Source organism: Osmerus mordax, chromosome 11 (assembly GCF_038355195.1).
Source record: "Osmerus mordax isolate fOsmMor3 chromosome 11, fOsmMor3.pri, whole genome shotgun sequence".
NCBI lineage: Eukaryota > Metazoa > Chordata > Actinopteri > Osmeriformes > Osmeridae > Osmerus > Osmerus mordax.
In genome coordinates this window covers 15,621,593-15,642,019 of record NC_090060.1, presented here as the reverse complement: position 1 = coordinate 15,642,019, position 20,427 = coordinate 15,621,593, and the positions used below count along the sequence as shown (strand labels likewise).

Sequence of the window (20,427 nt, the reverse complement as noted above, 5' to 3'; positions counted from 1 at the left end):
CACCCGCCACTGGAGTCATCACGTGTCATCACCACTGCACGAACACGCACACTGTCAGGGAAACAGGCCCGTGCTGATTAGACAACACAAGCATAAACATCCATACACACCACGCTTCCATGCATGTGCAGAGGAATACACACACACACTCACATACAGTCTACATAGACATTGACACACATTCATACAAATATACATTTCATATTACTGATTAAGTATTCATTTTTATGAAAGAGTCAACCGTTTAAGCAGAATAGAGATGTTCGCTCAAGCATTGTAAATGCATTAACATGTGCTCATCGAATGGGATAACTCAATTAGGATTGCAATACAAGTGTCATCTAACTGATGTAAAATGATATTAAACTAATATTTCTCTGTTTCTCAATAAGGCTTAATGTTCATTGTGCTACTCCATTTCCCAGCTACAATTCTCTCTCTCAAATGTAACACTGCCACTGATAAGAAACAGGCTAAGCATCTTTAATCAACAGTCACGTGAGCAAGGTAAATCCATTTTTTCTTGAGATGTGGTGATTTAAAAAAGAACACAACGTCTGGGGCGACTTCACCACAGCGCAAATAACCCAAACGCAGAATCTGTGGTATGTGTGCAATCTCATTTGCTTTGTGAACCACTGTCTAAAAGAAATCTCATCAGAATGAAAGAGATATTGTGCAAATAGAAGGATAGAACGCTTGTAGTGAGGAGAGAATGACGGAATGGGAGGAGGGAGAAAGAGTGAGTGCTTCCCTGATAGATGTATCAATGAACGCGCCCATTCGCCATCCGAGGGCCGGCATTCTAGCAAAAAGCCCTCCTTTGCCAGATACAGAATGGGTTTAGAAAATTCCAATAGCACAAGTCGACTGTTAAGACACGTGCACAATAGAGGCATTTTTCGGACAGATTTCCATCATTGTTGCAAATTATTGTAAGACATTGCGTTCTCCTTTCGCCTACCGCCCCATCGGCGCACTAATCTACACACTCATCAACACACCCTGATATTCGATATTTTATGAATGAGATACAATAAAAATGTGTTATTTGAACAAACAGCCGTTGCAGTGTTTTTCAGGAAAGAAAACGGCAATCATATGTAAAATGGAAAGATGAGTGGGTGCGAAGGCAGAAAGAGGAAGCGAGAGATGGGGGAGGGGGCGATGAGGAAGGGAAGGAGAGGAGGGGTTGAGGAAGAGGGAGAGAGAAAAATCACATTTCATTCATAAAGTTTGGCTTTAAAAATCATAATGAAACCCGAGACACGTTGATAAAAATCACATAGCTATCATCCCTCCCTTGCTTTCTCGTAGCCTATGTCTGTGAATGACGCTATGTTATCCAAAACTCGCCATATTTAGTCAATTTCCTCAATACATTTTACACATTGACTGATTTATTTAATGGTTAAGAGAACTCCACATCACTTCATGACTATTTTCTGGCATCTCGCGCTACGAATTATAATCTTTCATTGTTCAATAAGCGTTTTGCCTTTGATTGTATCCAGTCATTTTCATCCAGCGTTTATATTTGTGTCCCCATGTAGGCGACTGATATATACATATTTAACACATATTTGCGTAGTTATATCAGGAATGGGGTGTATACTGTTGAATCAAGACTACGTAATGGTGTTTATTCCCAAGTATTATTTGTAAGTGTAGCTTAACCATCCTGGGGTTGCCTTTTGGTGTAACATTGATGATTCGAATGGTTCATTTGTTAGCCAAGCTAAGATTATTTAATAAAGAATTTTACAAATAGAAATGCAAGGACTTACTCGCCCTCCATAGCTCGGTGATGCCCGCCGCTTCGAGCTTGCTGCCCCCGGTCTCCTGTCTTTTTTATCCCCCCCCTCTCGGAACACACACGCGCGCACTCACACCCTCACTCTTTCACTCTCTCTTTCACACTCTATCATACTCGCTGGTCTCATTTTCGTATCTTTTCTCTCTCCACCTTTATGTCGTTTCTGTGTATCAGGATAGGCTTGAGGTTGCAGCAGCCATTTTCCGCTGGCAGCAGCGGCAGCATCCTCCCTCCCTCTCCCTCCCTCACCCTTTCTCCAAATCACTCCCTCCCTATTCCCTTCTCACTCTACCTGCCGCGTGCCATTCCGTCTACCGTTATAACAACCAGTACATCCTCACTAATCATAGGAAGCCGTACTTATCTGTGGTTGTCTATGGGATTTGAATGCACAAAGACCATCTATTAAGCGGTCGCTTGTTAACCTGGAGGTAAGCCTGTTGACATGACCGTATATTTACATATATTGCAAAGTAGTGGCCACAGTGCTCCTCAGCAGACTTGGGATTACCGTGTGGAAGTGTGACTATATCGATCTGCTCACGGCGAGGGATAGCCCTAACCCCTATTTACTGCTAAGCACTCGTGTGTCTGACACACATCTGGCACTGATTTATCAATCACCAATATCTTTATAATTTACCTGAGAAGTAAGTTCATAGTAGATAGTAGCCTAAGAAGTGTAGGCTACTGTAGCCCAAAGGGCGATTCAAAAGTTCCAGCACCATGGAGAACTCTCAAATATTGCGACTTGAAGAAAAGGGAAAACAAAAGGCGACTTTTTTCATGAGGCGAACTCATTTTCCCTATTAGGCTAATAAATGTGTTGTTGCATATTAAAAAAAAACAAGGGTCGTGCACTTATATCATGGAGGCTAGGTCTAGGTCAAAGACTTAGCAATAAGGGGCCGAGACGAGACGCACATTCCAGGACCATGGACAGCGACATTGATGGCAGACAACAGCGCAATTCTGAGTAGACTTCTGAGCATTTAACGAAGAGCCTATGAAAAACTTGAGCTGGATGTTGAGAAATCTTTCTATTTCTTGTAGCTACCTTAACAGTCAAAAACACTGACCTTTCCTGCTCCGTAATACTGATATCGCCGGCGCGAGCTCAAAAAGAATGTCCAGGCAGAAAAAACAAGTAATTTCTTTCAAATTCCAACAGTCAACAGTTACCTGCCAGTTTAGATTTACCTGCTAATCTTCGTGTCACTTAATTTCACGTTTGTAGCTCACATAAATACAGCACACGTTTGCCGGTTACTCTAATGCCGAAATTGAAGGAAACGCAATGACAAATCAGAGGTTTATTGCGAGGTAATTCAGGATGAGCAAATTTACTATATTACAGCTAGCTACAGTTAGCTACTACTGTACAGTACTGTAACTCTTTAAATGTGATGAAGGGAATATCTTTTGAGATCAATGAAAGACATACATATGTATTATATGTTCTCAGGAAACTCGAGTGAAAGAGAAAGAGGATGGGCAACAGTCACTCTGAGCAAGAACAGCCCAAAGATTCATCTTTGGGGGAGGATATTGAGAGAGAAAAAACAATTGAGCCAGTGGTACTGGAAAAGACTGATGAGCCTACAACGTCCATCTCCAAAACCAGAGATGCTCCTCCCTGCTCAGATCAGTTTGATCCTATGTCCGATGATCTGTTTCAGAGCGCACTTAAATCATCTAATATGGGGCAAGGTCCTTGTGGCCCACAGGCCTCAGTTCCATTTACTAAAGACCTTCCTAGGACCCCATCACCGGTGCCTACATTTTCATCTGTTCCTGCTTCTCCTAAAATGCAACATGGGGATCACAGGGTCATTGACATTACCCCTGACCTGACTAAAAGCTCTGTTCGACCCCTGGCCCCAGAACACAAGCATCCAAGATCATCCAAGTCCCAGAAACAGACTCTTGCAGCCTTCACCCCTGCTCATGCTCCTCCTCCACCATGTCAACACAAGGACACGTCCGAGAAGGTTCCTACCAAGCCTCACGCGGTAGAGCAGAAGGCAGCCGTAAGAAACCCCACCAAGACCTCCACTGCTCCAGCTAAGACACACGGGCCTACCAAAGAACAGAGCACTACCAAGGCCCCTCCAGAGACTGCTCCTGCCCCTAGTGGTGAAAGTGAGAAGAACACTGCAGGATCCCCAGAGTCAGACAAATCTCTCTCTTTCAACATGCCACCCAACTTTCCTCTCACCAAGAAGACCTTAGAGAAGCTGATAGAGAACAGGTTAGATCTTTGTCTGTTATTAACATGATGATATTAACATTATGAGATAAATGCATACGACATGCATATCAAAATTGTTAGCAAGGTAAAGGGACATTTTGTGAGTTCACATTTTGAGGTGACGAGAGCCTCGATGTCTAACTTGCATTTACAGGTGATTGGGTATTCCTCCCTCAACAGGTTTGAGTACATCATGAAACAAGAGAGTATCCCTCCGCCTCCTACTCCACACAGACAAGCCGTGGTGAGGAGGGCCCTCAACGGAGAGCCCTACAGTGAAGCAGTCAAAGGCCCGGTAACTAAGGTCAACGCTGCTCGCAGAGAGGCCAAGGCCCAGAAGAAAGCTCGAGTCTCCAAATCATCAAACAAGCAAGCTGTGGATCCTCCAGGAAATGACTCCAGCTTCGCTACACCAAGCCAGCCATCGAGCAACACCTCAGAAATCCCAACACCCAATGCGCCGACGGTCGCCCATGAGCCTTTTAAACTGTCAGTTCATGCAGAGCCTTTTAAATCCATGGTTTACCCTATGTTTAATTATCCCACCGCTACACCAGTGCCTAGCACACCACCAGTTACCCAGGTGCATAGCACAGCTACCCTGGTCGACACCATACTGGCTGCAGATTCAGGGTGCCGCAAACATACCACGATCCCAGTACCTTTCAAAAACCACTCCTCGATTCAGGTGCCAAAACAGAAAAAAGACCTGGGAAACCAAGCTCAAGTGAACTCTCAGGCGAAAGCAGCTGATTCACAGGGGACAAGAATTGCCCCAAACAGCACCGTTAAACCAGCTGGCAGCAGTGTGCCCCACTGCTGTCCCAAGTCAGAGCAAGGACGTGCCTTTGCAGTCAAAACACGGCTCCAGCTTAAGTCAAAGGCTCAACCGATAAATGGAAATCAGGGCCCTCCTGAAAACACTGAAGCGCCATGTGGCCTCACCAAACCAGTCAAGCCTCCCTCAGAGAAGAAGAGTTCCCAGCAGGGTAGCAGCACTCTTATAAAGGAGAAGAAGGGTGAACCTGACCCACTCAAAACCACTCAGGCCAAATACGAAGCAGAGTCCGAGATATTGATGGAAAGATTCAGGAAGTACTCTACTGAAAAATCGACAAAAGACAGTACTCAGGTGACTGTAACCACCCACTCTGAATATCATTTTTACTGTGGTGATGAAATACCCGATATGAAATGTCCCTGTCCTCCCTTTACTATGCCAAAGATGGGTGACACATCCATGTATTCAGGCTTTGACGAATTCATGGAGTTTTGCAAAGACAACCCAACTACCCCTACGGCTGCTGAAACACAAACCAACCAATCAGCAACATCAGATGTCAGTCCTCCCACAGCTCCAGAGACAGCTCAGGGTGCTACCACAGTCACTTCTCAAACCCAGAAAAGAGAACAGCCGCCGTACAAAGCAGCCGGTCAAGACAAATCAAACAAGGCCACGCAGGAGGACGACGAGAAGCGAGCCAGACCGGACGTCAAGGAGAACAGAAGGGATGAGAAACCGGATGAGGCGTCTCCTGAGCGCCCGTCCCGTCCAGAGGGCCTCTGGCACCCCTTCACTGTGGACCAGTCCTGCTCCCGCACGGCACACTGCCAGCACAACAATACAGCGCTGCCACGCAACGTCACTAAGTGGTGAGTCACACATCACACTTCCAATGGTTTCCTGCCAAGCTGCAAAACTACACATGACAATATCCAAAGTAAAAAATAAGAGGGGTGGTGAAATCAGTCGGTGCACAATAGGCTATACAAAACATGATAGATCCTATTCCTGTTTTGTTCCCACACCATCCTCATTCATTCATTGATTTTCCTCAGGTTGAATGTAAGCCGGAACTACCTGTGTGAACCTCGCTGGGTCACCACGGCAACACTAGCAGCTTCCTTAGCTCTGAAGGAGAGACTCGGGGGAGGGGAGTGTGTCCTGTAAGAAGAGCCACGGCAATACTCAGTCATTCACAAAAAAGATTATACTGCAAGCAAATAAAGAATGAATAAAGAGTTATGGAGTCAAACATTGCAAGAAACCAAACAGGAAGACTTGATCAGGAAAAAAAGGTTTATTTTGGAACCATTCTTATCAAGAGAGAAACATTTGTATTTTCCAGATCAATCTGATTACAAAACATCTCGTGGGGACAGGTAGATACTATTAAAAAAACACCCACAAACTTTAACAGCAATTCTCTTTGTCAGTTGCTAGGATACAAGGCAAGGGCATTGAAATTGAGTTCTGTGAGCACTGCCAAGGAAAAACCATTAACTTTGTATACACAATGAGGTGCTTAAACTTAGTACAACTGATTACTGAATACCAAAATACTTGGTTTAATTCAGTAATTCCCCATTATTATGTGTGACACTGAAAGGCAAAAGTTATTATAGTCACTAAACTGGAGAAGAATATTATATTTGTAATTAGACTGAGATTGGACCGTTTCTAACAGTCATAACTCAACTTGACCAAATTGAATAATTTTCTGCCATCAAAACAGTCCAATGTCAAACATCTGCCACCTCAACACTAAAGTTTGAATGTACACTCTTCAACACTTTCCAGATGTGGACCTGTTAGAAATCACTGAACAGACTGGCCCCTTGAATGATGCCACAGTTTTATTGGTTCAGTAAATCCCTTTTAAGTATAAGCCCAAAGGCCAGACTGTGTGTTTGATTTAGTGAAACTGATAAATCAACCAGTCTTGACTGTTTGTTTACATATATCATACAAGGAGATTGCTATGTAACTGGTGTGTGTGTGTGTGTGTGTGTGTGTATGTGTGGTGTTGTGGGATTGTCAAGATGATCTACACAATCATTTCCAGCTGTCGTGCGTATTCGATGACCTGCTGTGCCAGCTCTGTGGATGGGATGGTCACCTCTTCTGTCCGCTGCTGCTGAGTGCTGAATGAGTAATACCCATCTGAGCTCTGAGTCCATCCCCTCTGCAAAGCAAACACACATTAGATCATATTTGTCATGTAGGAGTCAGGTGGCTGAGCGGTTAGGGAATAGGGCTAGTAATCAGAAGGTTGCTGGTTCGATCCCGGGCTCTGTCAAATGACGTTGTGTCCTTGGGCAAGGCACTTCATCCTACTTGCCTTGGGGAAATGTCCCTGTACTTACTGTAAGTTGCTCTGGATAAGAGCGTCTGCTAAATGACTAAATATTTCAATGATGAAATACTATTCAACACAACAACTTTGGAAACCTGACAAGTACGTAGAAGGATGAACATATTGTGAACAGTTAAATATAGAACAGAAACCAACCTTTTTGGCGTACTCTGTCATCTTCTTTGGCGAGGAGAAGAAAAGTACCCTGGTCGCTTCGTTGAACTGGATCTGCTCATATGCCTTCTCTATGCATCCGGCAATCTCATCACTGAGATGAGACAGACACAAACAGGTTAGCCGTATATCCTTCGTCTAGAACTGGGACAAGCTACAGCGATGCCATTTTGAATTGGTAAATTAATCGTTGAGAATCGTAATACACAACAAAATAAACATATTAAACCTCCCTCCCCCTTACCGAATAGTGTCAAGCAGAATATCAATAAAGAAAGTATAGCTCTCAGCAGGGATGTTTCCTTTAGCAAGAAACACCTTGTTGTAGCTTCCCTCCATCAGGTACTGAAAAGAAAGAACATAAAGATGAATTCCAATTTAATAAAATCAAAAATGTTTTTTATCGAACATCTAGAATCGTGTGGGGGTGCACCTGCTCAAGAGAAACTGGGTGCCTGATGTAAACGTTAGTCTGGATATCTCGTGCACTCAGTCTCTCAAGCTCTGTGTGGAACTCTGACACTCGGTTCTGCGACAGCAGGAAGAGAAGGTTCAGGCCCAGCAGCTGGTGCATGTAGGCCGACTCTGGCAACTCGTCTCTACACAACAGTGGAGAAAAAACAACACGGATATTTGAAATCCGACACCGGGAACACAGATCACACGTTCATGGAAAGAGTTGAGTGGGGTGATCAAATCACACCCTGGTATGAATGAGCTGTATTACTTGTAATCAAAGTAGTAGCACTTCAGCTGGGCCATGTATCTCTCAAAGGAAGGGATGTCCTTCTTAAGAATACTCCACAGGGCACCAATCTCCAGAACATCACCTGCAAATAAATATCAAACTATTAGTTGTGGTTGCTTTGGGCTGTATGCCCAGCTAGCCAAAGCATCAGTCCTCCTTAAAGCAAGTGACTTTAATGTATTTATAACTAGTTGAACGATCAAGATGAGTCAAGATATCAGACTATTGATAGTTACAGTTGGTTACTAGAATGGACAAACTATTTTTAAATAGTCCATTTTTGACAGAGGCAAAAACATTAGCCTTGGAAATAACATTTTTATCCGTTTGAAACTCACGAGCTAGAATAAGCTGCTGTTTAGTGAGCTTGGTCCCGGTTGTAGGCAAGAAGTTAAGTTCCAATAATGAGATCTGCAAAAACCAAAGTATTAGAGGAGGTATTGACATGAAAAACACATAGAAACAGCTAGCTAGCTAGCCGGCTACACACTGTTTAGTTCCAGAGAGGGCTCTGTCTATTGACTGTAAAGTATAGTTCCGTGAAAGACCATCATAGAGAGCACTCAAGCGGTGACTTTGTTTTAATCCAAACAATATTGCTGTTCCTAATGTATGCAGGTTTAGGTGAAATGGATAGACATGCAATGAGATTAAACATAACGTACATTTTGTAAACATAAACATTCTATGACTACAGACTGTTCCCTTGCAATTTCAGGGAATAGTCTGAGCCTAATGTGTAGCTATGCTAGCTAATGCTACGGTAGCTAGCTAGAGCTAGAGTGGTCTTCAGCTAATAAAATCATAGATATGACAGCAAAATTACTATTTGAGGCATATAAAACTCAAGCTTTACCTTGAGTTTACTCAAAATTTCTCCACATTTGTTAAGATTTGGATTTTTCTTGTTCCATTCCGTTTTCAGTGTTTCATACAGCCCCGCGGTCTCTTTCAACATAGACGCCATGGTGATTCTGCAAAATGTACGACACCGGCCGTATATAATACGGCTTGTGATTGTCGTAAACCCCAGCTTCAACCAACTACTGTTGCTAAGGTAACATCTGCTTCTTCTTTGTAAAAAAGTCCAGTCACAATGTTGAATAAATGTATTTGCTGCCACCTACAGCTGAGAGCCATGGCTCTGCTTCAGATGAATAACAACCGCTAAAAAGTGTGTACAAAAATCTATCCGCCAGAGAGCGCCCATTCGACGTAAAATATTTAATGTAATTTCAGACCTTTTCCTCACATGCTGGGTGAGGAATTCCCCGAGTAAACACCCTGTGACGTATGAGGGGTCCCCTTTTTAGTGGGATCTCGCAGGGGGGGTTCCGTCCGTGGGATAGTCCTGCCTGTGTTATATCTTTTTGACGGATGTGTGAGTGTATGTGGTGAGCCTGGTACGGTCTTTCGGCTAAAGGCTGGCTGACTAGACATACTATTTTCCAAATTGCAGAAAACAAGTCAGTTAAATATTTGGAAGTAAATTTATGTTGTTTATAGTTTTGTATTATAATCTTGTGTGTTTTACTTGCTCATGTCATTGTCAACATTCCTCTGGGAATAAAGACATTTGATCTACATTGTTAAGTTGGGAAGGCATTTTGTTTTGTGTGGTTGAGAAATGCTCATGGGGAAATAGTTACCATGGTTATCTATGAGAAGACTTCAGCTGTACTGGCAGTCCTTGGCAAGTAGCAGTCTGGTAAGCTTTAGACGCTTGCAAACTTTTCACACTCAGTAAAGGCCATTAAGTTATTTCTCTGTCTCTACATCCCTATCCCTCTAACCATCTTTTTTTTCTCTCCCTGTCCCTCTCTTTCATCCCCCCCACTCTCTCTCTCTCTCTCTCTCTCTCTTTCTTTTCCCACACAGGCACTCACACACACCAAACAGAGGGAGGGGTTTACTCATGTTCCTAAGGAAAACTCCAAATAGGGGGATGTTGTTAATGTCTGTCATAAAGGTACAGTGTCTAAATCTTGTGCCCGAGGAAACATAGCGGACCAGAGAAAAGGAGATATTAATAACTATGGCCAACCCACCGCATTCTTCACATGTGAGTCACACAGTAAACCAGAGAGCGGGGAGGAATGGGGCGGATTGCCTCTGTTTCTCATTTGTGTTTCTTTCCATGGAGGAGTGGAAGAGGGAGGAAAGCAGGGAAACCTCCCCTCCCTGCACAACCTTGAAAGACTCGAACACATACGTCCATGCTCTCTGACCAGGTGCACTTGGACCAGTGAGTGTACATTGAGTGTAAACAAAAACTAAGACCTAATGACATGGAGCACTGGTTGGTGAGCATAATGCGTGTTTGACCAAGGAGGCCCCAAGAGATTAGGTAAAAAATGTCAGTTTGGTTTGTTTGAGAGAATGAGAGAGAGAGGGGGGGGAGATAACAGAAAGAGTGACACAGTGGAAGAGTGCTTATGTGTGTGTATGTGTGTGAGAGAGAGAGAGAGTGAGAGAGAGAGAGAGAGAGAGAGAGAGAGAGAGAGAGAGAGTGAGAGAGTGAGAGAGAGAGAGAGAGAGAGAGAGAGAGAGAGAGAGAGAGAGAGAGAGAGAGAGAGAGAGAGAGAGAGAGAGAGAGAGAGAGAGAGAGTGAGAGCACTGGAAAATGGTGGTATGGAGATTTGGCAGGGCAGACTGTGACTCACTGTTCATCCAGCCTGTCACTAGGAGACTAACCGTGCTGTGCTTGCCTGAGAAAGAAACAGTCTGTGTGAATGCAGTGAACCTTTAATGGAAATATCATTTGGTTTTAAATACTCTATGCAGCTATTTGGCTTATGCATATGACCAATAGCTCAATATTGACTACATAAAAAGTGAGTGTTGTATAGTTTTCCACTGAAATTGGTCCACCTTCAATTGAATGAAAGAAGGCTTGAAGGAATTACTTGAGGATGGCAAAGGCACAGTTGTAGAAGTTTATTTGGTATTGATAATTGACATAGGAGCTGTTGGTGAAGCTGTGTACAGTAGTTGGTGAAATATTAATATATCTTTCATACTTTTAATCTTCTCAAAGCATGTGACATAAATTTATAAAAACAAAAACTGGTTTTGCTTTTGTGCATACAAAAAGAGAATAATTACAAATCTCAAAGAACTGAAAAAAGTGAGTCACAAAAATACATACTATACTGCTTGTGGAGAAGGAAGATTGTGTGTCAGGGAAATAAGGCAAGACATCCTTTTGAAGTGCATTCAGGTTATAGCTTCAACCAACATCTGTCAGTCTGTCAGAGTTATAAACATCTCAAAATTGAATGAGCATAGCGTATTACAAAATCAGAAAAATCTTTCTTTCTTTCTTTCTTTCTTTCTTTCTTTCTTTCTTTCTTTCTTTCTTTCTTTCTTTCTTTCTTTCTTTCTTTCTTGCGTTTCTCAATACAATCTAAACTAAGTAAGCTATGATACATGTGAACACATGGAAATGACCAGTACATCAAATGACTGAATAAGTGAATTTAGGCTATTAACCTACAAACAAAACGTGATCTTGTATTGCGACTGTTGTAGCAATAATACTGTAAACATTGTAGGAATGTTGATTGTAAAACTAATGGACCATCTTAGTACTAAACCTTTTCTAATAAACACTATCAGCTGACAGAAAGTTAGCTATAAAAATAAAATGGATGACTGCTAGGAAAGGTTTGGCGAACCCATCTTGAAAAAATAATACGAAGACTATCCTGGACAAAGGAACATGGAGCATGGAAAGCCAAGGTAACTAGAAAGGAGAACAGGAGACTTTGGTGGGAGTTTGGCAGCCATTTGAAGGGTATTCTTTGCAGGCCCCTAGTAGCAGTGTTAAACAGTAAGTCTATGCATCAGAGCCTTTCTGCCTGCGTTTGGAGGGAGGGATGAGTCGGTTAGGCAGCTCAGGGGGAAGACCATGGCCCTCCAGCTTGACCTCGATCAGGTGACTGGCCAGGGCGAACTCCTCATCATCCAGCATGCCGTCGCGGTCCACGTCCGACAGCTTCCAGATGCGTCCCAGCACCGAGTTGGGGAGTCTGGTGCTCACCATCCAGTCCTTGGCCTTGGTGCCACTCAGCTTCCCCTCGTTGGGCGCCAAGTTGTAGAAGATCTCGTCGTACTTGGGTTTGTCTTTTGTCACCACCCAGTCCTCCTCCTCCTCGCCGCCCTGCCCGTTCTCCTCGGCGAAGGGGTCGCCCTCCATGAAGGGCCCTGCGCGGGTCCCCATGAAAGCCCCTCCCTGCACCCCCAGCTGCTCCCCAGCATCCAACTCCTCCTGGCGCAGAAGGGGCATCAGCTTGGAGATGTCGGTGGACAGAAGCTCGTCCAGGGCCGCCATCAGGCTGGGCTTGAGAGTCTTGAACTTTGTAAAGTCGTGGACCAGAAGTTGCTCCTGAGGTTGGGAAAGTAATGCATCGTCAGAAACAAGGGCGTCATTCAGCAGCGTGACCACATTACCTTCTCCGTAAGGACTGTGGCTAGATGAACACCTTCAGAGCCAATGCATTGACAGACTGTGTATCTGCGTTGCTAGACTCACCTGCATCTTGGCACAGTCTGGGAAGTCTCCAGGGGAGATGTGATGCTGCAGCTGGATCTTGGAGAAGATGACGGGCAGCTGGTAGATCAGGTTCTTCTTCTTGTTGTCCTTCCTGAAGACTGAGGGCATCTCCTGCTTCAGATGGCTGATGATGTGGGCGTGGACCTGGGAACAAAGGAAGGAACGTCAGAAAACAACACTCCGTCCTCTGAGATATTCTTGTAGGAGGGAGGAAGGGATGGAGAGAGAGAGAAAAGAAAAAGAGAGGGCTCCTCGTCTACCCACCCTGACCAGCCGTGCCCTCTTCACCAGGTCGTTGAGCTTGCGTAGGGCCGCATTGCGGGGAAGGTTCTGGATATCTGTAAACAGGTCTTCCTCCTCCAACTCGAACAGCTTGCGATTGTCTGGGACCAAGAGTGGCTCTGACCAGAAGGACCCGATGTAGACCCGAAGGACCTCCGGGGTCCCAAACACCTTTCCCAGGGACCACATGAGGGCTCCGTACACACGCATCAGCTGCTGGGTGTCCACCATGTCTGCCTTGTTGAGCACCACGCGCAGCTTGTCCTCGTTGCCCCTCAGTGCACCTATGGCCTCAGAGAACTCGTCTGAGATCTCCAGCTTGTGGGCGTCGAACAGCAGGATGATGCGGTCCACACGCTCAGCAAACCAGCGCAGCACGGCCGGAAAATCATAGCCTGTGGGAAAGGATGAGGGTAAAAGTGTCAAGTTGGACAGTTTGAATCTGACATGTCTCATGTCTCTATCTCTCTCTCTCTCTCTCTCTCTCTCTCTCTCTCTCTCTCTCTCTCTCTCTCTCTCTCTCTCTCTCTCTCTCTCTCTCTCTCTCTGTCTCTGTCTCTCTCTCTCTCTCTCTCTCTCTCTCTCTCTCAAACACACACACAAACATTCACAGACTAACACACACACACACACACACACACGTGGACAAAGTCCCTTCACACCTCTTGTCTTTCCCTTGTTCTTTGAATTTCTTTCTCCATCTGTCTGTTGTGCGTCCATCTCTCTACACAATCCTGACTCCCGCTCTGCCTCGGGGATCATTCCCTCATTTATAGAGTAAAAGTGAACAAACTAGACCTTCAGGAGAAAACTCCAAAACTGAGAGGCTAAAATCAAATAACACAATAGACTGGGAACATGCTCAAAAGTGGTTTTCTCCATCACTTTTCCTATATTATGATATCTGCTCTTGTTAGTTTCGCATGCACCATGATGTATGTGATACTGGCTAGATAAAAGGGTGGATGAACGGAGGAGTGGATGATAAGAGAATGGCAGATACTTCATGCTTGGAGGCGTTTATCCTGATCAGTGTGCTTTTCCACATGTGTTGAAGGAATTTGTGGAAAGCTTTTGGCTGCACTCTCCCTCTTCCTAATTACAACCATTGCTCCTCTCCTTACCCCAGAGAGTCTCTCCCTGCCCTTCTGCCGAGTCACACACTGGGGCAGGTTGACGCAACAGAGAGTCAGGTGGCTGAGCGGTGAGGGAATCGGGCTAGTAATCCGAAGGTTGCCAGTTCGATTCCCGGTCATGCCAACTGACGTTGTGTCCTTGGGCAAGGCACTTCACCCTACTTGCCTTGGGGGAATGTCCCCGTATTTACTGTAAGTCGCTCTGGATAAGAGCGTCTGCTAAATGACTAAATGTAACATGGTGGTCACATGGGTTAGCCAGGTGAGGGGAAGGTGACGGAGGTTGTGAGTGGAGGTTCGGAGATGTGGCCCCCCACACGCCCATGCCCCCCTCATCACCTTTTCCCTTGCTCTCACCTCGGCTCACTCTCTGCTTGGCCCCCGACAGGATGCCAGGAGTGTCGATGATGCTGATGCTCTCCAGGACCTGATTGGGCATCTGGGCGCACTGGAACCTGCGACACGGAGAGGAAAGCATTACAGGCTCGTCACGCATCGCTGACGTAGGTCCGACACAGGCCGAGGGGCTCTGAGGTCAAACAAACATTCGGAAGAAACGGTCCCACTGACATGAATGGAAAGAATGTGAATCATGTTCAACATGGCTGTTGCTTATCATGGCACTGAGTGTGATCTAAGGAGCAGACTGAGAGCCTACCGCACCCCTCCCTGTCGGGCCTATTGTGTGGAACCAGGCCTCTCAATGTTGTGGGTTTCCTGAAGGAAAATGGCCACAAGTGCCAGAATCAAACAATACACCCTGCTAATGATGTCGGACTTAGAACAACATCACCGCTTCCTGCCGCAGAAGCGTTTAACGAGGCCACTGTTCCCCAAGACAGGAAGTCAAAGGGAAAAGAGAGATGCAAACACGACCCACAAACACACTGAGCGTAGGTGGGGAGGGACTCCCCTGGAACACTGATGTCAGAGTTAGAGCGTTACAGACAGCTCCGTGTCAAGGGAACTTCTGGAATGTTCCTGTCACCACCGAGGCTCACCAGCCCAGATTACTCCGCCCTGCCAATGGCAACTTCTCAGTAATTAATATGACCAGAGTGTGATAGGCAAACAGCGCTTCTATGAACCAGTTGCCAGAGTTTATATCAACGGAACAGTACGCAGGGAAGGCATCCCAGACGGTCAACACAACTGAGGAGTGTCTCGGACACTTTCCGTGTCTCTGACACTTTCTCTCTGTCAGTGTGTATCTCATCTATTTGTCTCTGCCGGGCAGAGGAGCCCTCTGACCTTGACGGCACACATTGCAGCACCCCTCTGAGTAAATCAGCTTTCATCGCCCTGTCTTGTGATATCGCTCTCTTTCACTATTTTTCCACAAATAAGGCAAGTCCCTCCCCGCTCTGAAATTTGGCATGAAGACTTGAAATTCCACAGAGCAAAAAACTGACGCACTTTTTCTGTTATCTCTCCCCCTCCCTGTGGCTCTAGAGAGGAGTGTGTGTGTGTGTGTGTGGCATGTGTATGTGTCTGTAAGGGGAGGTTGGCGTGGAGTGGGTTATGTGGGGTGAGGGGTCGAATTGCTCTGCTCACTCATAATCTCGATGCTTTCATCTATATCTTGCATGCTCTCCTGGTAGGATCAGCTACACTGGGCCATGAACTCCTGTGCTCACCTGTTGAGGAAGGTGTTTCCAAAGGGGTTGAGTTTGCGGAAGGGCTTCATGGGATCCACGATCAGAGCGTTGCCTGGGATGACCCCCTCCACCTCTCCGTGCATGACCGCAGTGAAGCAGTCGGTGGTGGGCTCAGGCCCCACCCTGCTACCTGGGACATCCTGCTCCAGCAGGTATCTGACACACACACACACACACACACACACACACACACACACACACACACACACACACACACACACACACACACACACACACACACACACACACACACACACACACACACACACCCACACACACACACACACACACACACACACTGAACTTCAGCTCTGGAGCATGACACAGCCAGGGACATACTGAAAACCTTTACTTCAACTGCTGAATCTGATCATATTTCAGAGTGGAAGTAATGCCTTCTCTTCCTAAGTGTTACTCACTTGATAAAGGTGGTCTTTCCTGTCGAGTACTGACCCACCACCAGCACCATGGGCTTGTTGTCAAAGTCTGCGTCCTCCAGGCTGAGGGAGTGGAAGTCGTTGAAGCCGTAGTACTCCTCGAGGGGCAGCAGTTTCTTCCGGTACAGGGACTTCAGCCCCTCGGTCACAGTGCGGATCACCTCAGGAGTCTTCTTCACATTCTTCCTCCCCCACCGTGACATGTTGATGGACTAGAGGAATGGGAGGGCGCTAGGTCGTATCTTAAATGATGTGTTTGTGTCTTGTGCCCCCTCTGTGTATAGGGCTAGGGTTTCCTTCAAATGAATCCTTGGAATGGCTTTAGGGGTTTCCTGTATTTATGTGAACTTCGCTCACTTATCCTCTGCTTCCAAAAGGGACAATGGGCCTTGTGTCTGTCTTTAAAGGGACGTTTTGTCTTGACCTGTCGAAAGTCACTCTGCTGGCTTCTTGTATTCTAAGAAAGGAAAAACAAAACCAACCATCAAAGTTTAGAGTAATCTGAAGTGTCTGTATAGGGACAGCAGACTAAACAACCAAGTTCAGAGGCCTGTTTAGCGAGGAGGCCTGCAGTTACTTTTCCTATGAACGTGGAATCCGGAGAGACTTTTAGCCCACTGAGAAAGTACAGTGCATTGTCAGTGCTTGCCTGGAAAAGTTGGCTGTTCGTCTGTGGAAAACACACACCCATCCCAGCATACAGGCACAGCTCATTTCCTTACATTGAAATGAGTAAGATGTTCCCCCTGTTTTCCAGGGGCTGTTCACAGCGGAATGTTAAATGAGTGGCTGATCATTCTTCATTCAGTGAAAAGTTGCCGACAGGCTCTGCGGTAGATACGCAGCAACACACAGACAGATAGTTGTACATGCACAGACACATTCTGTCTCTTTCATCCAAGGACTGTTAATCACCCCTGCCTACGCCTGGAGTAGCATTAGATCAGGTATCAATAGTGCAGTCATGTCACAGTGTGAGGTGGCAAACCATCTGGATAAAAGCTTGCAGCTCTTTTCCTTTTTTATAAACAAAGGGTAAAGAGGGGAAAGGGGAAGACAAGGATCAGCCACAAATCAGCAGGAGTGAAGTCATCTGTGGCGAGACACTCACAATCGCAAACCTCATTTAAACTGAAGAACACACTCTGTCCGGCAAGAGAGTCTGGAGATGTCACAAGACAAATGGGCCAAGAGGGGTTTGTCAGAATGGCAAAGGCCGGAGATGGATGGAAAAGGGGTTTGGCTTGGCATAGCGTTTGTCCAACATGAGGCATAAGACAGACATCTGCTGGGGAGATTGACTCCTGGTACAGCAGTGTGATCTGATTCAACAGGGCTCCTATGAGTAAAGCTCATGGCTTGTGCCAGGCTTGGAGTTGAACTCCCAAACTTGAAAGATGACGGAAAATGCCTTGTGGGTTTTGCACACCACAATTGCAACAGTCCTGCCGTGCTGGATCGAGTTAACTTTCTAGAACATTCAAAACAGAATACGTGTCAAAGCGTCAGTTTTTAATCAACACATTTTTTTTTGCTCAGGGTTAACATGCACATAATTATCCAACTTGTTTACAGAATGAACGGAAGGGCAGAGCAGTGGAAAAAGTGACATGGGAGAGCTCTTGCTAGGTCTTACATCCAAAACTTCCTGCTTTACTGATGAAACGCAATCAAGACTTGCTTTTTTCCATTATTTACATTTACATTTACATTTAGTCATTTAGCAGACGCTCTTATCCAGAGCGACTTACAGTAAGTACAGGGACATTCCCCCGAGGCAAGTAGGGTGAAGTGCCTTGCCCAAGGACACAACGTCAGTTGGCATGACCGGGAATCGAACTGGCGACCTTCGGATTACTAGTCCGACTCCCTCACCGCTCAGCCACCTGACTCCCTATTTATCACATTATTCACATTATCACAATTTCCATGTGACCCTTCGATATCAGACAAGATAAAAAAATATATCTGTATTTTCACATTAAAGACGACAGAATTACACTTCAAGAACACCTCTAGAATATATATATATTCATAAAAAGACAAATGGAAATAGGTTTTTACCTGGTAATAGTTTCCACGCACTTCAATCTCTCCTCTGCCTTCTGGAGTCTGGAAAAAACGTTTAAACTGGAGGACGGGAGCTCAAGGACTCTCCTGGATGGGCTGCTGCTGCTACACGTACAGGTTTACTTTTGTCAACAAATATGAGCCCTCAGCAGAGTGTCAAAACACCAGATCACTGCGGGACGGTCCTCCTCCAGGATTTAATGCGTTTCAGCTGAGCTCCGGGGTCTGGCAGCGGTCCTTGATCTGCTAGCAGAGGGAACACAGGGACACACTGAAACACAACTGTTCTCCTCCTCCTCTCTCTCCTTAATGCACCTCCTCTTCCAGGGATGCCTTGCAAGTGCTCAGGGGAAAACCTTCAACCCTTGCTGTGTAGGGCTGGGATGAGACCTTGCATTCATAGAGGAGGGTGTGTACATACAGGGGGGGGGGTGTTAGGGCTGAATAAATGATTTGGGTGGAGTCAGTTCCTTCAAGCTAGGTGGCATAACTCCGCACAGACATCCCTCTCCTCTTCTGCCTGCATTCCCCGTTTGACGATATGCTACGGTTGTTAGGCACTACGGTTGTTAGGCACAATGTTGTGGTGGATCCCAGTTTTACTTTCATCATTCTTTTTAGACCACATGACTCATGAAACAACACTGCATTTAGAGAATCGTTCGCTCCCCCCCCCCCCTCCCCCATCACTCTGAACCCTGTCGCTCCTCCCAAATCCTCTGAACTCTAGAGCTCAACAGAGCCACGCATTTCCACCTCCATACTCCACCTGGTGGCCGTCAGACACATTACACTGTTCTCGAACCCACTGGAATGAGCTTATAGTTCATCTGTTGGTTTGTATCTTTCACTGTGCAGTTATGTTACCCGTAAGCAAACCCAAGGGAATTAATAAAACATACATGTGATGAATGTTTCATAAAAGAAGCAAGGTTTAATTTACAGTTTTACTAAATGTACATTTCTTTTGAAAAAGTGTCATTATACACAATAAATACAATACAAAATTAATCTGTAATACTATACTTCGAATTTTCTTACGGCCTTTTATCTCATTCTTATTTTTTTTTACATTATTATTGTTCTTTTTTCAATGTCATTGCTCTCGCTGTATTTGAATTGCCCACCAGGCGACAGAAGAAAGGGGCTGGAGGATTGACAGTGTGACAGGGAGAAATTAGGCAAAGACTCATAACAAAGGAAAAAGATCAACAATTAAAGACTGGCCTGGCATCGGTTGACAGATATGCATAATGTCCCAAACCTGGCAAAGTCAGCAACAAAGGTGTCTAAAAACATGTGCCTGGAAAATCAATGACGTTCAAACCAAACAAAAAGAGTTTTAGCATGTCAATTTCATCAATACATGTTCATTTTACACCTTGTTACAGTAATACAATTCCCAAGAGCAGCCACAAAGTAAACCACTTCACTATAAATCCATCAGGCTGTGGACGGTACATCTAATCAGTTATATGCAACATGTATATGAAATGAAACATGTGAAGTGCCTGGTGGGAGATTTACAGACTAAACCAGAGTATGTTTCCAATGTTACGCATCACGCTACAGGGAAAGAGAATGAAGAAAGACGTGATGAATGGAATCTCTAAACCAGGTCAACCTCCCTCTTTCTCTCTTCCTCCCTATTTCTCTCTCTCTCTCTCTCTCCCTCCCTCCCTCCCTCCCTCCCTCTCCCTTTCTTTCTTTCTCTCTCCCTCCCTCCCTATTTATCTCTCTCCCTCTCCCTCCCCCCCCCTCCCACTCTCCCCCCTCTCCCTTCCTCTCTCTCTCCCTCCCTCCCTCCCTCCCTTCCTCTCCTCCTGATCAGGGTAACCCAGAGGGCAGCTGGAACCTGCGAGCGATGCTGCGCGTTCTCGGCTCCTCTGTGGGTAGCTGAACAAGAGACCACGGAGGGCTGGGTGGACCGTCGGCAAAAACACATGACACATGTCACATGACAGAGGAATGTAGAAGAATGCAGGGAGAGAAAACGAAGAGCGAGAAATGAGTGACTCTTGACAGTAATAACTTCCGACCAATTCATCTTATTTCCTGACCGTAGAAGAGAAGAGCTCACAGTTGCAGCTTCAAGATTCTGACTTTCCACACAGACGATGCAGAACAGTTGCCCCCACCCCCCCCAGCCCCAGCCCCAGCGAG

The 20,427-nt window shown here is 45.5% G+C and overlaps 3 protein-coding genes across 4 annotated transcripts; 1 reads left to right on the top strand and 2 right to left on the bottom strand.

Moving 5' to 3' along the window:
• The first annotated feature begins 3,624 nt into the window (after positions 1-3,624).
• On the top strand, positions 3,625-6,018 carry LOC136952079 (neurofilament heavy polypeptide-like). The gene is made up of 4 exons (XM_067246756.1): positions 3,625-4,067; positions 4,248-5,199; positions 5,470-5,720; positions 5,907-6,018. Exons 1-4 carry the CDS (start codon positions 3,625-3,627, stop codon positions 6,016-6,018), a joined length of 1,758 nt encoding a protein of 585 aa, XP_067102857.1.
• Positions 6,019-6,133: 115 nt separating this feature from the next.
• Positions 6,134-9,117, bottom strand: psmd8 (proteasome 26S subunit, non-ATPase 8). The gene is made up of 7 exons (XM_067246052.1): positions 8,983-9,117; positions 8,465-8,537; positions 8,106-8,208; positions 7,812-7,977; positions 7,623-7,723; positions 7,361-7,472; positions 6,134-7,033 (listed from the first exon to the last, which is right to left on the bottom strand). Exons 1-7 carry the CDS (start codon positions 9,091-9,093, stop codon positions 6,896-6,898), a joined length of 804 nt encoding a protein of 267 aa, XP_067102153.1. The 5' UTR covers positions 9,094-9,117; the 3' UTR covers positions 6,134-6,895.
• A 1,931-nt stretch (positions 9,118-11,048) lies between these two features.
• On the bottom strand, positions 11,049-18,619 carry ehd2b (EH-domain containing 2b). 2 transcript variants are annotated; one of them, XM_067246807.1, is made up of 7 exons: positions 18,259-18,619; positions 16,177-16,651; positions 15,737-15,913; positions 14,439-14,554; positions 12,946-13,358; positions 12,661-12,825; positions 11,049-12,513 (listed from the first exon to the last, which is right to left on the bottom strand). In XM_067246807.1, exons 2-7 carry the CDS (start codon positions 16,395-16,397, stop codon positions 11,965-11,967), a joined length of 1,641 nt encoding a protein of 546 aa, XP_067102908.1. In that variant the 5' UTR covers positions 16,398-16,651; positions 18,259-18,619; the 3' UTR covers positions 11,049-11,964. The 2 variants fall into 2 exon arrangements, with proteins under 2 accessions (XP_067102908.1, XP_067102910.1); XM_067246809.1 differs by having other exon boundaries at positions 14,457-14,554.
• Between the last annotated feature and the right edge of the window lie 1,808 nt (positions 18,620-20,427).

Bases quoted from the DNA above. Each gene is read 5' to 3' on its own strand.
- LOC136952079 (XM_067246756.1), top strand. From the start codon at position 3,625: ATGCAACATGGGGATCACAGGGTCATTGACATTACCCCTGACCTGACT. The intron at 4,068-4,247 runs GTTAGATCTTTG...CTCCCTCAACAG, and splicing joins GAGAAGCTGATAGAGAACAG to GTTTGAGTACATCATGAAAC. The intron at 5,200-5,469 runs GTGACTGTAACC...TCTCAAACCCAG, and splicing joins CGACAAAAGACAGTACTCAG to AAAAGAGAACAGCCGCCGTA.
- psmd8 (XM_067246052.1), bottom strand. From the start codon at position 9,093: ATGGCGTCTATGTTGAAAGAGACCGCGGGGCTGTATGAAACACTGAAA. The intron at 8,209-8,464 runs GTGAGTTTCAAA...ATTTATTTGCAG, and splicing joins ACAGCAGCTTATTCTAGCTC to GTGATGTTCTGGAGATTGGT. The intron at 7,034-7,360 runs GTTGGTTTCTGT...TTTGCTTTGCAG, and splicing joins TGACAGAGTACGCCAAAAAG to AGGGGATGGACTCAGAGCTC.
- ehd2b (XM_067246807.1), bottom strand. From the start codon at position 16,397: ATGTCACGGTGGGGGAGGAAGAATGTGAAGAAGACTCCTGAGGTGATC. The intron at 14,555-15,736 runs GTGAGCACAGGA...TCCGTGTCGCAG, and splicing joins GGAAACACCTTCCTCAACAG to GTTCCAGTGCGCCCAGATGC. The intron at 12,514-12,660 runs GTGAGTCTAGCA...TCCCAACCTCAG, and splicing joins CAGACTGTGCCAAGATGCAG to GAGCAACTTCTGGTCCACGA.